This window comes from Achroia grisella, unplaced genomic scaffold (genome assembly GCF_030625045.1).
Source record: "Achroia grisella isolate CSIRO2021 unplaced genomic scaffold, CSIRO_AGI_Agris_v1 utg862, whole genome shotgun sequence".
Lineage (NCBI taxonomy): Eukaryota > Metazoa > Arthropoda > Insecta > Lepidoptera > Pyralidae > Achroia > Achroia grisella.
Genome location: NW_026713046.1, coordinates 2,272,672 through 2,297,172, shown reverse-complemented (window position 1 = coordinate 2,297,172; position 24,501 = coordinate 2,272,672). Strand labels below are relative to the sequence as shown.

The following is a 24,501-nucleotide window of genomic DNA, read 5'->3' as shown; positions in this document are numbered from 1 at the left end:
GTAGCTGAAATAAGTATAATAAGGCAGAGATACTCACGTGGACGACTTTAAGTTTACCACAAGCGGGTTATTATAATTAAATAGACTTAGCACATTTATGATAAGTCTCTAAATAAATTACAATTTAAAAAAGGAGTTGGAGCTTACTACCATTAAATGGCATCTAAAATTAAGTTCTTGTTAATTATAACGAGTGTCTAATATATATAAATCATAGAAATTACACCTTTTAACCGACTCCAAGAAAAGATATGTTTTTTAATGTTCGTTACGTCATAACTTCGACAATAATATTTAAAAAAAAATTCATTTCAAACATAACTAAAAAGTGTAACTATTTTGAGTTATACTGGAGTTGTTTTTTTTTATGAAAATTATCATAATAAAAATAAATATTGCCATCCTTACCATACTATGACGCACTGAGTATAATACATAGAATCAACACATACGTCTGTTTGGTCAATGATCATAGGTTTAAGTTAAGTTACGAGATTTATGTATCAGTCACACGTTTGTATTATTAGTACTATTCAAATAATGATAAGAACAATAAGAGGCCACTGACTGACTGAAACACAGTGGCCTGTTATTGTTAAACAAATACTTGTACATAATAGGTGCTACCTCTAAGCAGCCCCTACAAGAAGACTGTCTGTCTTCTTGTCGGGGCTGCTTAGAGGTTGAAACGTCATCCACGCTTATCATAACACAAATAAAAATAAATATTGCCGGCTGGCTACTTTAGTAGTCTCGGCTGGCATAGCGGCTTACATCAGTAAGGCTAAATGCAGACAATACTCTTCTTACGGACGATATATTTTTTTTAATGGATGATAATGGAATGGTGCATCCGCCTGCGCTAAGGGTCGACGCTGGCAGGGCACCAGTGGAGAATGATAAGATGTACACATACGTCTGTTTATTACGGTCAATGATTAACCTGACATTGAGGGTGATGCAGCTGGAGTCTAGTCACAACGCGAGTTTCAAAGCATTTGTGGCCCTGGTCCCCACCAACTTGCTGTCCACCTTCATGAAAGAGGACTACTGGCCGAAAGATGTGGTATATCGGCGCTACCGTAGCAGATTGCCGTCTTCAATGCCGTGATCACACAGACAATATCAATGTATTAGTTTTTAAATATAATATTATATGTATGTTAGTCTATAAGGTATTTATAATATGGACCTAGATGCCTGAAATAAATGAATAAAAATACTTCACATTACTAACAAAGTCCTTCCCCCCCGCGGAGAGTAGTCCATATTACGTAGTACTATTAATAATTTATTACTTACAGTTATGATTTCATTGTTTGAACGTGTCTGACACAACTTAAACTATTATAATGACTAATGAGTTGTCTTCATTTTGAAGCGATTAATTTACGATTGTAATAGGATTAAATCTGAGACTAGTGAACTAGAGGTTCTAATAACTATTCTCATTAGTCATTATAATACTTATTGTATTCTAATACGGCACTGTGGGGGGGAAAGGGGATTGTTAGTAATGTGTAATAGCAATGCACCATATCAGGTTGACCTCCACGCAGTTCCCCTTGGAAACCATCTTGATAAATCTTGGTGAATTTATCACGATGGGCTAACTAACCTGACCACATGCTCATCTTATCATCCTCCACTGGTGCCCCGCCAGCGTAAACCAGGCAGCGCAGGCGGGTGGACCATTCCATTATCATCCATAAAAAAAATACAGCACTGTGGACCTCTAGTCCACTAGTCTCAGACAGGAAAAGTAGTTTTAACAAATAATCTTGTCGACCTCGGTAGACTAGCTGTTTATCACACTGCTTTACATCCGATAATTGCGGATTCGATTCCTCGTACTGTACAAATATATGTATTTTTTTCCCACTGACATATAGTCCGTGCTCTTATTAATTTGTTTTCGAAACAAAACATTTGTATTCATGAGTGCAGGGATGGATCTACCTAAGGGCTTTTTGGGCTGCAGCCCAGGGCCCCGAGGATAAAAAATATCTAGAATATTAAAAAACCTATCATAAGGTTAGCAACCCTGAGATCAATCGCTGCAAGTGCGCGTCTATCGAAAGGAACGGGAAATTTCTGGTCGCTTGTTTTGGTCGGGGTATTTTTTTAGTTGAGTAATATAATTACTATAGGTAGGCCCCTAAGTAGATTTAGCCCAGGGCCCCACAAATTTACATGATGCATGAGAGAGCTGGTTTGTATTGGTCTGAATGTTTTCTAAGTTATGTATTTACAAAAATATATATTTAAATATATCTATCAGTTGTCTAGTACGCATAACATAAGCTCTGCTTAGCTTGGGACTAGATAGCGCTCTCTGACGGATTTCTTCAGGCATTATGTATTGCATAAGTAATGGTACCTCACAAGTACTGTACTTCTGGGGTACAATTGTTTATTTATTACTAGCTGTTACCTTGGTCTTCGTTGTATCTTTTTTTTATTAATATCAAGAAAAAATAAAAGACCTCAATTACTTCTATAACATTAGGTATCTGTGAGTTAATGTGCCGTGAAAATTGTCCAGCCGTGTCTTCTTATGCCCAATTTACACTCAGCCCTAGTGGACAGGGAAGTGGGCACGAGAGTGTAAACACGAGTGGAAACACTTCCCATGCCCTTGGCGCTACCACTCGCGCTGCCCGGCGCTCCCTCGATTGTCGGTTTTTCGTGCGCGAGTCAAGCGCGAGATTCAGACGCTATTGTCGCCCGTAAGAAAGAATGTAAACGTAGCATTAAATTATGTTTTTGATGTAAGTACCCTATTTACTTTCATATGTATTTAGTGAAAAGCTGTGAATTTGAAATTACAAACAGACACTTCAATTTATTTCTTGTATTGTTGTAAATTGTTAATGTTTATTGTCTTTACTTGTTGTGTGTCGAACACTCAAATAAAACATTTAACTATTTATTTAATTTGATTAGTGGATTAGCACACCTCCTTACTTCCGATGGTCGCGGTTTCCATTCTTCGCAATGTGCAATCATACTGGGTGTTTTCTATATATATTGTATTTACAAAAATGTGCACTAATAATCCCATTGCTAGCAATGCAGTTAGGTTGACCTCCACGTGGTTCCCCCTGAAACTATTTTAATTTAATGAGCTATGCCCACATAAAATTCACTACTGGTAAACCACCAGCGTAAACCGTTAGCGCAGGCTGGTGTATCATGCATTTAAAAAAAGCCTAGCTTGTAAAAGTAGTGCCATACTTGGGGATAATTTTTTTTATTATTTTATATATATTTTTTTCTTTTTTGTGTATTATTCTGTACCAATATCGCGTGAAATTACAAATTAGTTAAATGAGTATTCTGAATTTATGTATTTAAAGTAACAATAGTAGATCGATAGAATATACTTTATTTGCAACAGACAGTAGAGAAGAGGCACAAACTATATAACACAAGGACAAATGTATCGTTACAATAAGGCGACCTTATTGTTGATAACAATATTTTCAAGACAAGGCTGTAGGTACACTTATTATGAAGTAAAATAAAACTGGTTCGTGTAGTAGAAACATTTTATTATCTAAATTTATGTATTTAACCTTATACACTTATAATCTATACATCTATACATCTAAATAAAATTGGAGTGTCTGTTTGTAATATTGAAATAACCGTTTTTTAATACATGTATATGAATATAAATACGGTACATACACCAAAATAACATTTTTTACAATTTTTGTCTGTATGTCTGTTCCGGCTAATCTCTGAAACGGCTGGACCGATTTTGGGGGACTTTTATTGGCAGGTAGCCGATGTAATAAGTAACTTATGCTACTTTTATTATAGAAAAAAATTTTATTTCAGAAAAATAAAGTTAAATACCTCGTGGACGAAGTCGCACGTATAGATAGTGTAAAATAAAACTAGTTCGTGTAGTAGAAATATTTTATTATTCATGTAAATTACAGTCCATTAACTTGTACCTATACACACACAATATCGCACATACCGACGTAAAAATGCATCGTTACAATATTAACCCTACTATGTGACACGTGTTGCTATGCCAAGCCACACGGCCGTGCCTCCTCTTACACGCCTTAATACTAACATATAATATAATGCAAATTAATAATTAATATACAAAAGAACTCAAGACGTACAAGTAATAAGCATTGGAAATAATAAGTGATAGAAATAGTACATATTGATAACCAAGTAGATACTATGTTTGACAGCCGGTGGTCTAGCGGTTTAGCACACCGCTTTAGTTAGATGGTCACGGGTTGAATTCCTCGCTCGGGACAAATCTTTGTATTCATAAGTATGATTGTTTGTATGTATGTATTTTGAAATATGTATTTAAGTATTTATATCAGTTAGTACCCATAACACAAGCTCTGGTTAGTTGGGACTAGATGGATTATATTTTAAAACATTTTCTTTTATTTCTTTAATTTTTTTATTTGTCGTATAGATGCAATTTATTTTACAGTAAAGTATATATATTTTTATAAAGTAGTAAAGCTATGTAATAATAGCATATACTATTATTAGTTGATTACCGTGCAAACATCAACTTTTTTTTAAATGTAGATTATAAAATAGCCAATGACACAATCTATCTTCACAGCAAATTTCATTAAAATCCGTTACACCATTTACCCGCTAAAATAACAAACAGATAGACAATTTTATATTATATGGACTCACCAATATGTACTACATCTATCAAGCCATACAATCAATTATATCTCACCATACAGTGACATGTGTTACCATAATATTCTTATACTTTATTAAATTAACACACGAAAATCCTCAAGGTGTTGCAAGTATTAAAAATAGAGCGCACACAACCAAATAATGCATAATTTATAATCAGGCAGCTACATTATTGCCATATATATTTTGAAATCTTCATATAATATAAAATAAATCGCCGCCGTTGTCTGTTCGCTTATATCTTTTAAATTACGCAACGGATTTTAATACAGTTTTTAACAATAGATAGAGCGATTCAAGAGGAAGGTATATGTATATATATAATAATATAAAAGAAAGTCATGTTAGTTACTCCACTTATAACTCAAGAACGGCTGTACCGATTTAGCTGAAAATTGGCAGGGAGGTAGTTTAGAGCCAGGAGAAGGACATAGGACTTTTTATCCCGTTCGACAGCATTCCCGTGTGAGTTGACATGAAACGTCAGTCACTATAAAACGTGGTATAACAAAAAAGAATCAGACTTGGAATAACAAAACGCAAATGACAACTTATATATATAATACATGTACACCCGTGCGAAGCCGGGGCGAGTAGCTAGTGTATAATATATGCGTGTTACAGTACAGCAAGCCGAGATATATTAAAATTTGTAATGCATCCGTGCGAAGCCGGGACGTGGCGTGACGTGACGTTATTAATAAATAAAAATAACTAAATAAAATTAGACCACTAACAACCAAATTATGGACTTATACATAAGCAACTTTAAATATGTTGACTTTATATTATTATATATTTTTTCACACCAAGTATATATATATTGTTTATACAATTGCGACTTAAATCTACACGGAATTACTGTTATTTAATTTTATATCCATGGACAATTTTAGTTAATTGTTGACAGTTTTTTTATCTATATGAGAACGAGAATCTTGTTCTTTTTGTACATTAATGTTATAAATATATTTCATATATAAATATATGTAATATTATGACATGTCTTAAAATATTTCTTTCATATAAATTTGAATAGTATTGCATAATGAATGTATGAATAATAACTATATTATATGAAGTACCATTGTACTTATTGAAGCATGACGTAGTAATATTACAAATGCATAAATTATTAAACATATATAATAACATATGAATAGGCAGAAATTTTATACATTTCACAGATTATAAAATATAATTTATTATAATTCTTACAATTGGTAGAAACATATAATGACAAGTTAGTAAGCAAATATATGAAGTATACATATATATGTATCTTAATACCTTTACACAGCGGTGACAAAGTTTGCAATTTCAATATCAAATTATTAAAAACATTGATATGCAATTTGTCAATTCAATTCAATAAAGATGGAAATTATACAGTTATTAATAAAAAATACTAGTACAGTAAGATCCCGGGTAACGCTGTTTCGTTTAGCGCTCCTTTATTACAACCCAGGAATTCGGATCACAACGAAAAGACGTCGAGGAAATAGTGTAAGAAACAGCAGCTAGTCTTTCTAATAATGAGCTCAAGGAATTAACTGAGCAAGAAGAAAACTAAAATATTGATAGTAGTGATTCCGAAGAAAAGAAAGAAAGATAGCCTAGTTTAACGCTGGAACTTATTGGAACGTATCCCCTGCGTTAAGCGAGGTCTTACTGTAATACAGCAATAGTTTTATGTTGTCTACAACATTTCAAAGACAGTCCATAGACAATCTATTAAAGCACTACAGAAATCGGAACTCTATTTACATACATAAAGTTAGTAGTAAGAAATTTACAGGACGATGCTACGTGAACGAAATAATTAAAGAAATATCTATAAATTTAATATTGGTATTACAATGTTAACTTTGAAGGTTGCCTCTGTCAGGTGCAAGCGAGATGGAGAACAACGCATCTTGTTATAAAAATACTATGAACTATAAATAGAGCAAATAGCAAATAGGGTATTTATAACTGGCTTTTTAGATATTAATTAACCTATCCAGAAAGTGAGTTCATTACTTTTAAATTCAAAGACAATACTGCAACAACCATATACTTTTAAATATTTCGATTAGTAGATACCTAGGTCGTAGACAAAAATTTCAAGACGCAATATCTTACAATGCTTCAATTTATTCATACACTAAAAACAATATAATGCACAGTTTGTTCACATGTTTCGGTCACAACATAGAATATACTCTTTGGTAGAAAAGAAAATGAAATACATTTAACGAAACCGTAACGAATAATAATAGATCATAAGAGAAAAAAAAAAACGGAAATTAAAAACACATTTTTGTTCATTCAACCAATTACTTTACGGTACTTTAGTCCGATTTCTAACGCACACTGCAAAATTACAGAGAATACATTCAGAGCTCTTATTTCAAATATCTCAATGGATTTACTTTATAAACAAGAAGACATGTTCAAACTTCATTACTACTCAATTGTTGTACATATATTAAACAATACAGACGTTTATGAAACAAATTGGAATTATCCTCAACCTATTTATCCTAAGATAAGTTTAAAAAGGTTGTAACAAAACAGATGGCGCTATTGCCACAAAAGTATCCACGACAGAAGAATGTAGTACAGTTACAAATAAAAAATACTAACAGATATCTGTCTGAAAGATATCACACATCTGTGCACTAAACGAAGAAAACTCTAAACAGATCACGTCTACATATTTCGATTCGCTATGTTATTACTTCGTCCAATACTGTACCATGCCTGACATACGTCAAAAATTAAAAAAACAAATATGTAATCTCACGCCAGGTCGGTAGTTTACGAGGTAAACAGGAAAAACTAAAACAGTTACTACATTTCCTGTACTAATAAACAGAATAGACACCTTTACACAATACGTTCTTTCAAACGCGATCAGAAACGCACGCGATTTATCGCGGGAAAGCGCGCAATCGTGTGCGATTGCATTTTACTATTTTTTGCGTTCAGTCCTTTTCGCGTATTAGCGTTTAGGTCACGTCATTTCAGTTCCTTTTAAAATTAAATTTTTGATTCTACAGTTTTTTTTTCCAAAGACACGTTTAAGATTTATAAATTACCAACAACTCTATGATTATGTCTTTGCTCTATGGTCAGATGTTCGACATTTTGACAATGATAATTTATTATTATAAAAAGGCGCTAAAGCACGTACGATTGAAGGACGCGGTAATGTCGATGCGGCGGCGAGCTAGCAGCGCGTGCGGATCTTCTCGTTGTGTTTGCCTACATTTACATGTTCATACTTTCCTGTGTGAAATTTTATTTGCGCGTGAAAGAGCGTACGTGTAAAGGCAACTATTGTTAATTTAAATACAATTTTAGTGCAAATTCTATAGTTTGCATATATTTGACATTTAGCTATCGAGTAAATTGAATAATTAATAACAAAATAAAATCATAAATTATTTGCATTTTTGTGATAAGAAAAATATTTCTTTGGAATTTTATCTATATAAATTCTAAATATTGAGTGTGTTAAATAATTATTAAAATCATTATAACTAAAAATAAATAAAACAAAATACCCATATAGTTGAGATAATCAAGATAAATTACATCCAAACTCATACGGGCATCGAGCAAATAATAAAAAACCAACACCTAATCATTGTTTTAAGACCCGAAACTACCCTTAAAGTTTACGAAAATAGTTTTTTCTAGATCGACAACCCTATGTACGGTGTGTAATTTAACTTGATTAGCTCATTGTTTGTTTACAATACGATTAAAATAAGAATAGTAATATGAGATGCTAATTGTACGAACTTCTTCGTACGATTACGAGGTTTTTATTCACCGTATGATGTACGAAAATCTACAGTCTCGTACAAATTTGTACGAGATTATTACGAGATACGTAATCAATATACGATATCTTAAAGTATCCATACATGCTTCAATTATAATTATTACCAACCTTTCGTTCGGTGTCAAAATCCCATATTTCAGCAGTGTTTCGACGGCCATAATCACAGATACTCATTAAAAAATGATTAAAACGTGGTACGATGCCGTGATTTTTCCTAATTGTACGTATAAATATTATAAAGTCGGTGTTTTTCCACTTGCTTAGGTTTCACAGATTAGGAAGGCGTAGGTACAAACTAAAACCCAGCGCTGGACGTTACTCCAGCAATGACTGACTTTCTACCTATTGTCATTCTTATATAAACATTGTATAATTGTGTAACTGTATTATTGTAGGCAATATTTTTTTTATTTTAATCGTATTGTACAATATACCTACGTAACTCAATTAGGCTAAAATACAACAAAAATAATAAAATGAAATAAATTCATCTTCAGGCATGGTCACATCCAGCGGACGGCAGTAACCGACTGTAGAGATTGGTCAAGTGTGAACCTACCTCTCTCCCTTTAGGAATATAAACTTTGTGAGTTTATTCTTTGCGGGGCTTCCTTTTTCTCTGTCCATCGCCAGCGCCTTCTGTATCCACGAGAGGCGTCGTCTGGAACAAATTTAATAGTAACTTTAATAATAAATAATTGATGAGCGTAGCCGGTAGGGCAGGGCGGGGCACTTGCCCCATTATGGCTCTGACCTGTAAGGTACCTAACCAAACCTAAAAAAGAAATTATCTAAGTACTAATTATGACACCTAATATCCATAAGAAAGTTCATACTCGACAGTCGACAGAAAAAATAATATACAGATACAGGGAGCATCCTGTATCTGTTTGTTACATTTATACAAAATGGTTACATCCTATAGCAAAAGCGGTTACACCCTATTGCTTTTGTATGAAAAAAAATAATCGGGATAATTCGGCGTATACAGTTTGCTAGTTACATAATATTTGTTTATTGCTGCTCCACCCTGAACCCATGGCTGGCCAACCCCATAATAATGAATCGCTAGATCACCGATGTATCCACACACTGATCTAAGATACTGTTTTAAATGTGACGTGGTCATTATTTATGTGTATAATTAGTAAATCACGGAATCTTTCTAATAGGGATCTAAACGTGGTAAAAACCTTTCTGTTGAAAGAATACATACTAAAACAATCTGTAAAAAAAAAGTACCTCCTCCGCCTCAGTGGAGTCTGGCTGCGACTCAGGGCCTTCGAGGTCGGCCTTGCTGGGTTTCTCCTGCAAATCCTCCTCGGCACCTTCGCCTTCCCCATCGGATTGATGGGGATCATCCTCTAGTACAGCATCAGTCTTTTTAATTTCTGCATCAGGGTCCTGGAAATACACAAACAGATGTAATATATAGATAGAATATTTATCTTTATATATAAAAACTAAAACGTTGTTTTGTATTAAAATAAAATAAAAAATTTAGGGGTGGACTACCCCTAACATTTAGGGGATGAAAAATAGATGTTGGCCGACGACCTACTCAATACGCTCACAAAATTTCATGAGAATCGGTCAAGCCGTTTCGGAGGAGTATGGGAACGAAAACTGTGACACGAAAATTTTATATATAAGATTACGAGTTACGGGGTGTGTCCGCAATAGACTCTTAAACTACTGAACCGATTGCAAATTTGATTTGCGCATTGTGTGCAATTTGATGTCCAGCAGTGGACGTCCTCCGGGCTAAGATGATGATGTGCAATTTGATCCAACTTGAAAGATAGGATAGCTTAATTAAATTCTCTATAGTCGCAATATTATTTTATTCAAGAAACTTAGCCACAGCAACGCGTGGCCGGGTCTGCTAGTACTTAATATATATTATAACTAGCTTTTGCCCGCGGCTTCGCTCACGTTGTAGTAAGTATTATTATTAATTAGGTGTAGTTTTTGCGGATTTACTTTTGTTTAGCGTGTGTAAAAAATTAGGGCCTACAAAATCTAAGAAGATTTATATAAACTTTCATCCCCTTAGGGGTGGAATTTATCCAAATCCTTTCTTAGGGGATGCCTACGTCATAGAAACTTTATGCATGCAAAGTCTCAGCCCGATCGGTTTAAAATTGACAAAGTTTCATACAAACTTTCATCCCCTTGGGGGTAGAATTAATCAAAATCCTTTCTTAGCGGATGCCTATGTCATAACATCTACCTGCATGCCAAATTTCAGCTCGATCCATCCAGTGGTTTGGGCTGTGCGTTGATAGATCACTATGTCAGTCACCTTTGAGTTACATATATTTAGATAATAGAAAAATCATTACATAAAGTTAAATATAAGCACTTTTGAGTAGTCCTTACCAAAGTTTTTAATTCATCGCTTATTCGGAAAGCTGTCTCATAACAAGAACGAACAAGAAACTTGCGTGTTGCGTTGAACAGCTAGTATTAACACAGTTTAAAAATACTTGCTATGTCTATTCGTCTTCTCTTTCCAATGCTACATTACAATGTTTGGGTGTAGTATACTCACAGATTTGGATCCGCAGCACAGATACGCAAACAGGCCCACCACGAGGAAAGTGCCGACGATAACCACCGCGTAAATCCACGGGTTATTGGCAGCGTACCTCAGCGTCCTCTCCACTACAGAGTCCTGCAATTAGCTTTGCTACTCACTACTCTCTCTAGCTTAACACTTACATTACTAGCTTAATACTTAAATGGAGAGAGGGAGGAATAGGTTATCGGTAACATGTAGTTTGACGGTTTGAATTCCAAAAGACCGTCACATCACTACTGCATTTTACATATTTTTTCACTTTGTTTTTTAAAGAACTAAGTTATTACGAAGTGTAAAATTTTGTTAATATATTTTTATATACATTACTTTATATATATAATACATATATTTTTTATCTTACACATTATTAGCTGTTTTCAGCCTTATGCTGGGTTGTGATCAGTGTAAAGAGAGGTAATTGTGGTTTTTTTCGATGTAATTATTATAAATTTCATAAATTCTATTCTATTATATAACATAAATGAAACAGAGAAACCATTTAATAGTACAGTAGCGGTAACCGTTAGCTCAGTATAAGCACCATTCTAGCTGGAAAGGGGTAAACTGACTGAGGACAAATACTGCCATATAATTAAAACCATTTTTTCTGGCACCATTAAATTCTAGCATACTAATAAGTGGTAAAGTGTGACCTCTTTGGCCTTTTTGACGAGGAAAGCCACGTATATAGATATGGGGATGGCGCAGTACACCCCGTAGATGGCCCACCATCCCGGCTTGTAGTTCATGGCGCGAAGCATGCGACCCCATAACGTTTTCTATTATCACATGACAGTATATTCATTACGAGTTTTTTTATAACTATTCTGATGCTGTTGGCCGCAGATGGCCTTTATAGACAAAAATACTACTATAGACTTGACTACACACGATTACAAAAACAATTAAACAATTTGTAGATATATGCATCTGCCATATAGATTTGTTAATGTACAGATAACATACAAAGAAAACACCCAGACCGATACAATCATTCTCATGAATACAAATGCTTGTACCGTGCAAGGAATCCGCGACCATCGGAAGTAAAGCGGGGTGCTAAACCGCTAGACTGAGATCGTTAAAGTTAATTGAACATAATGTTATTATTTACTCAGCGGTAATAATTTATTTATTTATTTATTTACATGCTCTCGGTGAGTATTACAGTATAATACCAATGCACTCATCAAGGATTAAACTTACGCAATACATAGATTAATAGTAATAATAATTATAGTAACAATAACTGTTTTCTATATATATATATAGAAAACAACAACTACAGAAATTACAATAACAATAATAATTTACACAAGAATAATACCTATTCTAATATTGTGACTCCACAAAACTTGTTACCGCTCTGTGAAACTCTGGGGCAGTACAGTTAAATATGTCAAGTTGACAAATTACAGATACCTCATTAAGCAGACGAAGTGCTCTTGGGATTGGTGCATGATCAGCACCTGAGGTGTGATAATAGAAAACACTCACCGAATCTCTAGAGATCTTGGCTCGTTTCAGTACAAAGGATTGCTGCGCCCAAAGCTCCGCTAATGCTTCGTCATCAGTAACGATCAGGTTGTCGAACAGAAGAAGCGGTGACATCGACCACAGTTCGAAACCAACAGCATGCTGTCAAATAAGTTATCACCATTATTTGCCTTAAGGTACATTTTGGAAATAATTTTGAATATTATAAAAAACAAAAATGTATAATTTTATTGCAATCTTAGTGGTTGATATAAATCTACTTATTTATAACCAATTTGCAATATGTTACTACCCGAAATCCTACTCCTATTTTTATCCACCAAATCTGGGGGTAGCATCAACAAAACGAGAGTCGTTCGTTGTACGTCGCGTCGAGCACACGAACACAGAAATCAGCATATTCTCCGCGAATCAACGTAAACAGGACCATCAGCCGCGATCTCCGCGCAATCATCTTATTAGTACATCATGCATTGAAAATCATCGTGTGTTGAGCATTTTTAAAGTGAAACGGCTACGCGTATATAAGATCTGTACGCGGGGACGACACGAACCAGGTTTGTCCTTAGTTTCCCTTTTTTACCCAACACTTAGGTTGTTTTACATAGTCAAGTTGTACATAACAGTGAAAATCCTTTTAATCATACAGATATAATAATGCCACCTGAACTAGTATAGAATTATAGTGTATCGCAGTCGAACAGTTCTCAGTGATCTCTGATTGGTCAAAAATTTATCAAAATTAATTTAAATGTTTGACCACTATATATTACGGGTCAGATTGTTTATATTATTAATATGTGAAGAAAAAACATTTGTCATGCTTTTTACGAAAATTGCGTCGACGGATGTGTATGAAATTTCACACAATGACAGTTTATATTGAGGAGTGCTGAATGCTAATATAGTTTTTAAATTATGCATAAATAATACTGTTTAATGTATTTGACACACACATGCATAAGTATAGTCTTTGACAATAGAACCTTATGAAGTTCAAACTTATAATTTATACCAATTATTGTTGATTTTCGACCACTGGGCGACCACTAGTAAAGTTAATTAATCATAAACTCACAATAGGCGTCATTTTGAATGGTTGCTCATCTTTGAAGTAGTCAGGATTGGGTATTTTACGAGGTGACCATTTCCCTTTGTAGTTGGGGTTCGGAATGAGAGGCGCGCGCCAAATGCCCTGTAATAAGAATAATAAAACAATTAAGTAAAAATAATAACGAGGCTTACTTTATAGTAACACTATCGATGCGTCCTGGCTTCGCATGGATGCATAAAGATATTTAAATATTTGTATCTTTAAATTTATCAGCTTGTTCTATGCTATAACACACATGTAAAGTATCTATATAACCTGCATTAAAATCTTTGTGTAGTTTTAAATAAACTTGATAATTGTATCTCAAAAACATAAATGTGAAATAAAAATATTATGATATTTGCTGATTGTTGACATTAAAATCCGTTGTGTAGTTTTGAATAAAATATAAAATGTCTTTCTTCTTATAACTTCGATTTAGATAAACTTGTATTACAATTAGAAATTACACAATTACATTAGTTTTAAATATTTTTTATTTATTAAGTTCTGCTGTGCTGTGCTTTTATATGCTCATTATTTGCTACGTGAAAGACGATTCGCGCGTGAAAGAGTCTACATATAAATGCAGCTTATGATAAATATTTGTAATAAATTTTAAAACAAAGACACGTTTTAATTTCTACCCTATCATGGGTGGTCATAATTACCTTGTAGCTGGGGTTAGGAATGGTAGGCGGGGACCAGTCTCCGCAGCCAGGAGCCGTGGAACAGATCGGATTGTCGATGAGTGGTGCCTCCCACTCACCATCCATATCCTCGTCCCAGTCAGATGGTTTCAGGGCATCAGGGTCTATCACAAATGTAAATATCTTTACATACATCGAGGTAGACATTATGAGTCTCTTTTCTTTGTATTGATATTGATTTTTAATATATATATGTGTTTGCAAGGAATTAACTGTTTTTTTTATTAAAAGATAAAAATATATGTAGCCCAAGTCACTCCTTAGAACATTAGCTATCTGCGAGTGTATTACCCGTCAAAATCGGTCCAGCCGTTTCAGAGATTAACAAGAACAAATAGATAGATAGATAACAATTTTTTAAATTAATTTTCAATGATTCAATACTTTCATACGCATTTAGTGAAAAACTGTTAATTTGAAATTACATACACTTCAATTTTATTTATTTATATAGATTATGTACATTGTTAGTTATGGACGAATGAGGAAAGCTTACCAGGAATCATCTCGGGTTCATTGTCCAGCCAACCGTCAGGCTTGACAGCATTGGGATCCACAATCTGCGCGGGCGCATCCTCATCCCAGTCCTCCGGTTTCGACGCTGTAGGATCTACTACCTAAAAAATAATTATATATATAGAATATTGTACATTCACACTATGCTGAAGGGATAATCATCGCTGCTAAGAATATCCTTCAATTCTTGTCCCTGGCGGGTCTAGGTAGCGAACTCTGAAAAAGGGCGAGCACAATAGATCTATGCAGGTCGCAGTGTTACAGTTCTTAGCACCTGACAATAGCGCAAAACAGTAAAAAAATTGTACATTGCTATCTACAAATAAGTAAAAACTTACAATGAGTAATATTTAACCTATATGAATATATAGATAAGTAAAAACTACCCCTTTTTACCAAAATTGCGTGGATGGAGTATGAAATTTCGCACATTTATGGTTTACATAGAGGTGTGCAGAATGCAAATTTTTTTCAGCTATGCATATGCAAAAGTACATTAAATCATTAAATAAAAAATTACATACACTAACCATTATATTACATGACTGATAACAAAACGCCAATGCCAAATAATGTCAATATTGTTAATTTAGAAATCAGTGAATCAAGGTTTGTTTCTGTACTGTTATCAAAGTATATGAAGCATGTGTGACAAAACATTAGTAACGTTCAAACATAATTTAAAGAAATTGTCGATTTCCGACCTCTGGACGACCAGCAGTTTATATTAATAGAGGAAATATTAGATTTTTTGTATGTACGCTTGTCATGAGCTTGCCAATTTTAAAATATCAAAATAATGCCACAACATTTTCTTTATCTAAGTATACTAAATACATATACATCTAAAACTGTACTGTAACATAATTTTTAGTGTTACACAAACAATAAGTCTTTTTAAAGATAACGGCACTGCTATGTTTATTAAAATTGATAAACTTCCAGAAAATATCTGACGATGTAACATATAGCAGTTTGTTGCAAAGTTACATAGATGGTTGATTCTAAATATTATGTGTTGCCATATCCGAGAATTAAAGTGCCATGCCATTTATCTCATAATTTCACAGTCTTATCTCACCAAAACATAGCTTAGCGGCTGCAATACATGAGACCGAGGTACTTATGCAGAACACTTTTTTATAATCAAATGAAATCAAAATATCTTTATTCATTCTATACAGGTCTATTACAGTTCGGAGGGCTTTTGAGCTAAGAAGAATTGACAAGTAATTTTAATTCAAATTAAGGAGAATAGAGGACCACCTCGGTGGTCTACCGGTCTAGCACACCGCTTTACGACCGATGGTCGCGGGTTCGATTCCTGGCACGGCACAAACATTTGTATTCATAAATATGATTGTTTGTATTGGTCTGGTTGTTTTCTATGTATAATATGTATGTATTTATAAAAAAAAATATCTATGTATATGTATCAGTTATGAAGTACTCATAACACAAGCTTTAGCTAGCTTAACTTGGGTCTAGATGGCGCTGTGTTAATTGTCCTGAGATTATTATTATATTATTATTATTATATCAGCATATATTATTGCAATTTTGTCAAAAGGAAATAGTTTTACAAAGCCAATGTTGTACAAAGGTATGAGAAAGTCAGACTATACTCATACCTTTTCCCTCTCATCCCAATCCTCAGGCTTCTTGTCATTAGGGTCCTCAATCTCCTCTGGGGGGTTGACAGGTGGGGTGAAGTCCTCAAGCAGGGATCCCGAATTGACCTCCTTCTGGTCCACAAGTATTCTGAATGTGTTGTCCGGCCGAATGATCAGTGTGTAGAGATGGGGCTCCTTATCTTTGTAGAAGTCTTCTATACGTTGTCTACAATGAGATTAATTATTATTAGAACAATGATTCATTCATTCATTTATTCAACTAGTTACTCGCCCCGGCTTCGCACAGGTGTACATATATTATATATATAAACCTTCCTCTTGAATCACTCTATTAAAATTACGGCTTCAAAATCCGTTGCGTAGTTTTAAAGATTTAAGCATACATAGGGACAGCGATAGCGACTTTGTTTTATACTATGTAATAATGATATATAATTTTTTTTAACCCTCACACGTATACTCTTTCATAGACGAATCGTGTTTATAAAGATGAGAGTATGTAAATGTATGTAAGAGAAAGAGATAAGGCATACGCCGTCAAAAAACTTAATTAGAATAGAATAGAAAACACTTTATTCAAATAAACTTAATTCTAGTACTTTTGAATAATCACAGTTATTTAATTTTCTCTCTACCTCTTATTCCATAGTACCCTATGGACGCCACATATATTCTGAATAATAATGTAAAATGATATCACGGTTATCATGCGACACCTTTGGTACCACTTACAAGACACCATCCCAGAGGGTTAAAAATCCTTGCCTATATCTTCATACTTTTGACGGCCTAAGTGGTCTAGCGGTTTAGCACATGGCCTCACTTTCTGATGGTCGCAGGTTCAATTCCTCGCATTGTGCAAACATTTGTATTCATTAGTATGTTTGTTTGTATTGGTCTGGGTGTTTTATACGTATATTATGTATTTACAAAAATATATGTTTGATTTTGATATAGATTTTAGAAATATATGTTTCTGCTCAGTTACGGACTACATGACGTTGTGTGTATTGTCCTGGGTTATTTTATTGTAAGTAGTTACGTAGATATCTGAAAGATGATATGGCAAGACAGGGAGTAACCAGTCGCCTGCAAACAGGGATGAATGGAAGAGAAAAACATTACGCCGTCCACAAATGAATGGGATAAGGAAGAAGTAGATGATGACTTACGTGGGCTTCTTGCTGTGCTTCTCTTCAATAGTGCCGTTCTTGGGGTTCTTGTGCCTGAATATGAAGTGTAGTTTGTTATCATTGCCACATTTGTCCGGCCCAAACATCACAGTGTACGGCGTTTGGTCGTGGAATTTACGCAAGTCCGCTTTTGTGTTGGTGCCTCTTGATAGGAGTTTAATGTACGAGCCCCCACAGTTTTGTCCTTCCTATAAATATTGTCGTAAATATAGTTAAATCACATAAAAATATACCTGAATCAAATTAATTTAGTACTTCTATATATGTACTAAGATATCTAGAGATGCAGTGAGTGTATTTTAATATTACTGTTACATATAAAATAACATATTTAACTAGATTCGACGGCCTCAGTGGTCTAGCGGTTAATTGAATGGTCACGGGTTCGATTCTCCACGGTGAAGGATTTGTATTTCTGAGTGTGATTGTTTGTATTGGTCTGGGTGTTTCTATATAGATTAGGTATGTATTTACAAAAAATGAAATTATTTATATCAGTTGTCTAGTACTCATAACACAAGCTGTACTTAGTTAGGAAATAGATGGTGCAGTGTGAGTAGTCCTAAGATTTTATTTTTATAAATATGAACGAATGATAGTTACAAGTCCGTAATAAGAACTTTCATGACTTTGCATAACATTAAAAATTCACACAAAGAAAGCAATGTGTCATTGTTTACAAAACTTTTGGCGCTAAAAAATGTATTATTCACATAAACGTCGTAAAAACGTATAAACGCAATCGTATTTTGGCCGATGGCCAATATTTTTTGGAAGTGCTATATGTTCACGTTTATAAATACGGTATGGACGTCAATGCAATTGACTGACCCTTTTTAGCCTTTTTTTTTATTTCATTCCATCTATTAAAAGATTATAATAAATTCGTGCACCCGCCTGCGCTAACGGTTTACACAGGCGGGGCTCCAGGGGAGGATAATAGGATTAGAGTTGCCAACCTTCCTGTTTTCCCAAGACATATCCTAGTTTTTGAAGTCCTGAATAGTTATTTGGCAGGGTCCTGGGTCTTTAAAATATTCGCGCCTCTTAATTGCTGATTTTCAACAGTATAATTTTATCAAAAACTTTTTATTAAAAAATCGATTATATTATTTACTAGCTACTCGCCCCGGCTTCGCCCGGGTGTACATGTATTATACATATAAACCTTCCTCTTGAATCACTCTATATATAAAAAAAACACTTCAAAATCCGTTGCCTAGTTTTAAAGATTTAAGCAAACAAAGAGACGGACGGACAGACAGCGACAGCGACTTTATTTTATACTATGTAATGATTTGAATTTTACTACATATTAATATAACTATTGCAACACTATTACTACGTTCTGTTTTTAAACCAGTCCTGGTTTTTTGAACTTTCAATCCTGGTTTTTAAATTTGGCAACCCTAAAGAAGATGAACATGAGGTCAGGTCAGTTAGCCGTATAATAAATCTTACAATATTAGCTTGTGACTAGATGGCGCTGTGTGAATTGTCTTGAGATATTAATATTATTAAAACAAATACATTATTATTTAATCCAATACAATACATTGACACAAGTTAGGATTGCGTGGTTATAAGCAAATTAAGGTATCAGCGTGGCCACGCGATAAGCTCATTAGTAGCTAGCAAGTAATGCAGCTTAAAACGTTTGGGAAGCAGTATGCCCTACTAATATTGTAATCCATACTAATATTATAAATACGAAAGTAATTGTGTCTATCTGTCAGTCAGGCTTTCACGTCAAAACTACTGAACAGATTTATATGAAATTTAGTACACAAATAGATCCTGAGAAAGGATATAGATCACTTTTTAATGCGAAAAAGGGTTCTAAGAGGTTGAAAGGGGAGATGAAAGGTTGTGTGGAAGTATCGTAATTTTTTAAGCTAGAAGCTTAAAACTTATTGTTTAAGCTGTATCCTTAATGGGGGTAAAATAGTGGTTGAAATTTTAGTATGGAAATTCGTAATTATTGAAATTTTTTGAATTCCATTGGTTGGGGCTAGATTATTAATAATTATACATATGGGTCTAATTTGTATAATAATCATTACATAATATAAAACAAAGTCCCTGTCGCTGTCTGTCCGTCCCTACTCCCTATGTATGCTAACTTCAGAATACCCTGCAGACTTCAGAATTTTAAAATTACGCGACAGATTTTGAATCAGTTTTCTTGAATAGATAGAGTGATTAAAGAGGAAGATTAACATATATAATACATGTACATCCGTGCGAAGCCGGGGCGAGTAGATTATATATAATAATTATAATATGGTCGAGCGCAGTAATCCGTCATTGTATAATAATCATTACATAATATAAAATTAATTGTTTAACCAGTTGGTTATGTATTCAATATTTTTTTCTTTTGAGTATTTAATTGAATTAGTGCTAATCGGTGGTTTGTATTCATACACTTTTAAATTGTAAGTAAGAATAAATTATTTAAAAGAACACAAGTTTCTTGCTTGTTCTTCTTGTGATGAGACAGATTCCGAATGAGCGAAGATTAAAAAAATATAAATGTTATGACTATTCAAAAGTGCTTCAATGTAAGTTTATTTGAATAAATGATTATATATATATATACCTATATAATAAAAAAAGCTATCCAATGTCACCATTCCTCGCGAACGAAGTCGCGGGACCAGCTAGACAGGCGTTAGACAAGATCAATTTATCTCTCAACAATGTTACAGGGGCATAATTATTTAAACACTTAACAATTCTGAATTGAAACAAATTAAAGTCGATTACTTTGCTATTTGAGAGTTACAATTGCATGCAAACTGCAAGTGTGACAAATTCTGTTACAATTTTGTGAACCGTACAACTGTTCGGACCATTGTTCTGAACCATTTGACGTCCTCCGTCGGTAGTCGGCGTCGTCGTCTGATGGTCGCGGGTTCGATTGCTAGCAGGGCACAAACATTTGTATTCATGAGTACGATTTTTTGTATCAGTTTGGACCTTTTCTTTGTATACATGTATGTACATACAAAAAAAATGTATTTAAGTCTTTATATCAGTTGTCTAATACCCAGTTTAAAAAGGAGTAGATGACGCTGTGTGAATTGTCCGGATTTATTATTATTAATATAATTTTAATTACAATACCTGCAGAGTAACTTCATACTGAACTATAAAAGGCTTGTCAGTGAACTCAAAAGGCCTATCCAGCAATGCTGATATAGCGGCGTGCTTAGCTTCTGTGGTCAACACTAAACCTAAATCGTTTTTAAAGATCTTCCTTGTTGGTGCTTGGATCTGTAAAAAAAAAATTTGATCTATAAATATTGACTCCAGTCAGATAAGAATCTATTCATGTATAGTTACTACAGGCAGAGAAGTATTGTGTTTAAAAATTAGCTTTTTGGAAAGATAAATTGGCTAATATTTAGCCAACTAGAATTTACTTTTAAGTTAATTTTATCTACTTTAGGCAGATAAATTAACAGTATACTGGCTGTTCTTGTTTTTTAGACCTTTTCTTTTGTTCTTATTCTTACTTTTATATGTCATAAATATGTCTTGAAAATCTTTTTTAGCAACTTCTCTAATAGTATTTTTACTTGCAAGTAAGGAGTATTAATTATCTCAAAGATTTGCAGATTTTGTCCAGTGGAAGAGGAAACGCTAAAATGTGTATTGAGGATCTTAATAAAGATTCACAAATTTTGCCCACTGGAGGAGGCAACGCCACTATACATCCTATTTGTTGTAACCCGCTTAGGCAAAAATGTAATACCTGCTATAGAAAGTATACACACTATCCCGAAGATATAAAAACCTTTGCTCCTAAGAATGTCCTTAAATTCTTGTCCCTGACAAATGAAGGCAACAAACTTTGCAGCAAAAAAAAGGAGTGAGAACAAAAGATCTCTGCAAGTTGCAGTGCTATGTCTTTATAGGACAGAGTAATAACCTGTGCCTACACTTGAAATATTTCTGTCAACACTTAAGACCCTTCCATTCTCCTCTCTTCTTTCATGTTTCTCCAAACACTCCCAAGTTTGCATTATGACTCCGTGTTGAGTGCCCGCGTTTCGAATAAGCATTGTAGTTGTAGTACAATCATTTCAATGGTATACTCACTACTTAGATACTACAATAAATAAATTAAGTAGCGACACATCATCACATCATATATAATGCTGTGGTGAGGATAACCACTGAGCTGTAAGTCCAAAGCCCTTAATAGAAAAAAAAAGTGTTTTGAGGATAAGGACATAATCTAAAAGTGTTTGAATCCATAAATTGGATTATCCCACTTGGTAGAAGGTATTAGGAAAGAAGCAGATGTCTATACATATAAATAAAATTGGAGTGTCTGTTGGTAATATTGAAGTAACAGTTTTTTTTGTTTGTTCCGGCTACTACATGCATATGAATATAAATACTTTTTGAGATGTACATACACAAAAATAACATTTTTTACAATTTTTGTCTGCCTGTCTGTTTGTTTGTTCCACAGGCTTTCTGTATATCTCAGAAATGGCCAGACCGATTTTAAGGGGATTTTTAAGGTAAAGTTTTAAAGGACAGGTAACTGATGTAATGAGGAGTAACTTAGGCTACTTTTATTTTAGAAAATAAAAGAAAATTCCATGCGGACAATGTTGCAGGGAACAGTGAGTACTAAATACAATTGACTTACCTCCCAGTTTCCATCGTACTTAGCAATATTCTCATCCACACCCTGTTTCTTGGCTTCTGACTTCACCCATTTCTTCTTGAAGGCATTCTCATCATCAAAGTGCTCTGCTAGGTAGATACCTTTGCCACTTATTTGAGGACTGCTATATTTGTCTTCATCTTCAGTCTGATAAATATATATATAAACATACCAATGTTATAACTGCAAAAGCATGTATGTCCATCTATCTGTTTGTTACATTTTTGGGGCTGAATAGATTGTAAGATATGGAAAAGACTATCTTTTATATAAATTAATAGTATGTTAGGGTATTAAAGTTTAAGCAAACTAAGGGTTACAGTTATTTTTACATATATAAAATTTAAGTCACTTCCATTGTCTGATCTGATTATAATGCAGGTTTAAGTAATAGATGGAGTGATTCAAGAGTGAGGTTTATATGTACAATACATGTACACATGTTGTGAAGCCATAGCAGGTAGCTAGTTTATCTATAACCCACAAATCTACAAATATAAATGTTGTCAGTTGAGCTAAAAGCATCAATATACCACTCATTTTGCTATTAAGCAATATATAAAAAAGATCTAGAACTTATTTAATAATTATAAGCAATGTTCAAATAAATATTCTTTGACACTTCATTGAATAGATTTTGAATTGATAACATTCAAAAGCAAGTTAATAAATTAAAACAATTAAACAATAATTGAATTACCACTATAGTCGAGAAAAACAAACATGAGTAATGCATTTTATTAATATCACAAATAAATAATATAATAATAACAAGTTCTATTTGACACAAGTGAATAAGAAATATCTCATTAAATATTAAAAGGATTCACAGGCGTCAAAATTATCTATGACTCAGAACAGGCAGTGAATCTAACCTTTTTACCATTCTGCCTTTAGCCATTATACCTATCTGTACTCCATTGTGTGACTTAATTAATTAAGTGGATTTCCCTATAGTGGCATTTAGTTTAATTGCATAATCATGGCTGTGATAGCTACCATATAAGCCATCTGTTGCCATTCCAGAGAACTGTATGCCTTCATACAGTCATTTTACTACCTTATCTCACCCTTTAACCATAATACATATTACAGTTCAAACTTGGCAGCAGAAATAGTTGACCCACAGATAACAATGGCTCTGTATAATTCTCTATTCCATATTCTTTGCCAGTACCATTCAAGTTCTATATTAGAACAATGATTTGTTAGAAGAATTCAGTTACATTTTGTTAGATAAACTTAGACAAATATATGATAAAATTGATCTAGATTACAGATAGTGGAGGTAACATTACATCAGATAAAATTAATTAAAAGAAATGTAGGTCGAGTAACCTACAAGTACTAACCTCAACCGTTACATCGTCGTCAGCGTCCTTACCGGCGGCTATTGCAGTCCCCGTCAACACCAGTAAGGCACTTATTAATATACTAATACGAGCCATCTGAAAGAAAAACATTAATACAGTAAATACGTAAGCTCAACTCTAAAAAGTCCGTAGGACTTTTAACAAAAATCACTCTTGCAATATACTTCTAAATCACGTTAGGATAGAACAACGATGTACTATAGAAGAAACTAGAGTCAAGTTAATTTAATTAAGTGTAAAAAGCTAAAGTTCAACAAACCGATAGATGAAAAAGGATATCCTCAATTTATTAAGGACCACCGGTACAGCTCTTAGGCTTCGAAATAAAATAAGATTTTTCCCAGTTTTTTAAGTACCTACCGCGTTTATTTCCTTGAAATTATTATTAATGATGTTTAATTATAATAAATTGTTGATATAACATGAAAAAACCAAAGCAAACGCGGATGACTTTCGTTCCGTTTCGTTTTCCTCTGAAAATTTTCAGCCAATCAAATATAAACAGTTGTCAAAGCGTGACAGAGGCGCAATCCAGAATTTTCCGATGCGTTCCAACAATTTAAATTTTATGTTATATTCTCACGTGGTCAGCAACTTCTTATAGTTTGTTTAGTGGTTTTACAAACCGAGTTAAGTATAATAAAAAATTAGGATTCTTGTTTGTGTAACAAA

The 24,501-nt window shown here is 33.8% G+C and overlaps 2 protein-coding genes across 3 annotated transcripts in view; one reads left to right on the top strand and one right to left on the bottom strand.

Annotated features, from left to right (window-relative positions):
• Window positions 1-24,501, top strand: part of LOC131852820 (protein yippee-like 5) — a 519,555-nt gene that overhangs the window by 41,448 nt on the left and 453,606 nt on the right. The gene's annotated exons all lie outside the window — the stretch shown is intronic.
• Window positions 5,490-24,308, bottom strand: LOC131852766 (calnexin). 2 transcript variants are annotated; one of them, XM_059203487.1, is made up of 13 exons: window positions 24,089-24,308; window positions 23,809-23,904; window positions 22,439-22,603; window positions 20,899-21,048; window positions 17,749-17,957; window positions 16,574-16,781; window positions 14,923-15,043; window positions 14,388-14,530; window positions 13,702-13,818; window positions 12,624-12,764; window positions 11,097-11,219; window positions 9,785-9,946; window positions 5,490-9,203 (listed from the first exon to the last, which is right to left on the bottom strand). In XM_059203487.1, the coding sequence occupies exons 2-13, from the start codon at window positions 23,902-23,904 to the stop codon at window positions 9,135-9,137; spliced, it is 1,704 nt and encodes a 567-aa protein (XP_059059470.1). In that variant the 5' UTR covers window positions 24,089-24,308; the 3' UTR covers window positions 5,490-9,134. The 2 variants fall into 2 exon arrangements, with proteins under 2 accessions (XP_059059470.1, XP_059059471.1); XM_059203488.1 differs by having other exon boundaries at window positions 24,190-24,308.

What these genes read in the sequence shown, in the direction of transcription:
- LOC131852766 (XM_059203487.1), bottom strand. Translation starts at nt 23,904, where the DNA reads ATGGCTCGTATTAGTATATTAATAAGTGCCTTACTGGTGTTGACGGGG. An exon ending in AGTACGATGGAAACTGGGAG is followed by an intron (nt 21,049 to 22,438) that starts GTAAGTCAATTG and finishes TTTTTTTTACAG; the next exon opens with ATCCAAGCACCAACAAGGAA. An exon ending in CATTCAAAATGACGCCTATT is followed by an intron (nt 12,765 to 13,701) that starts GTGAGTTTATGA and finishes CTTATTTGACAG; the next exon opens with CATGCTGTTGGTTTCGAACT.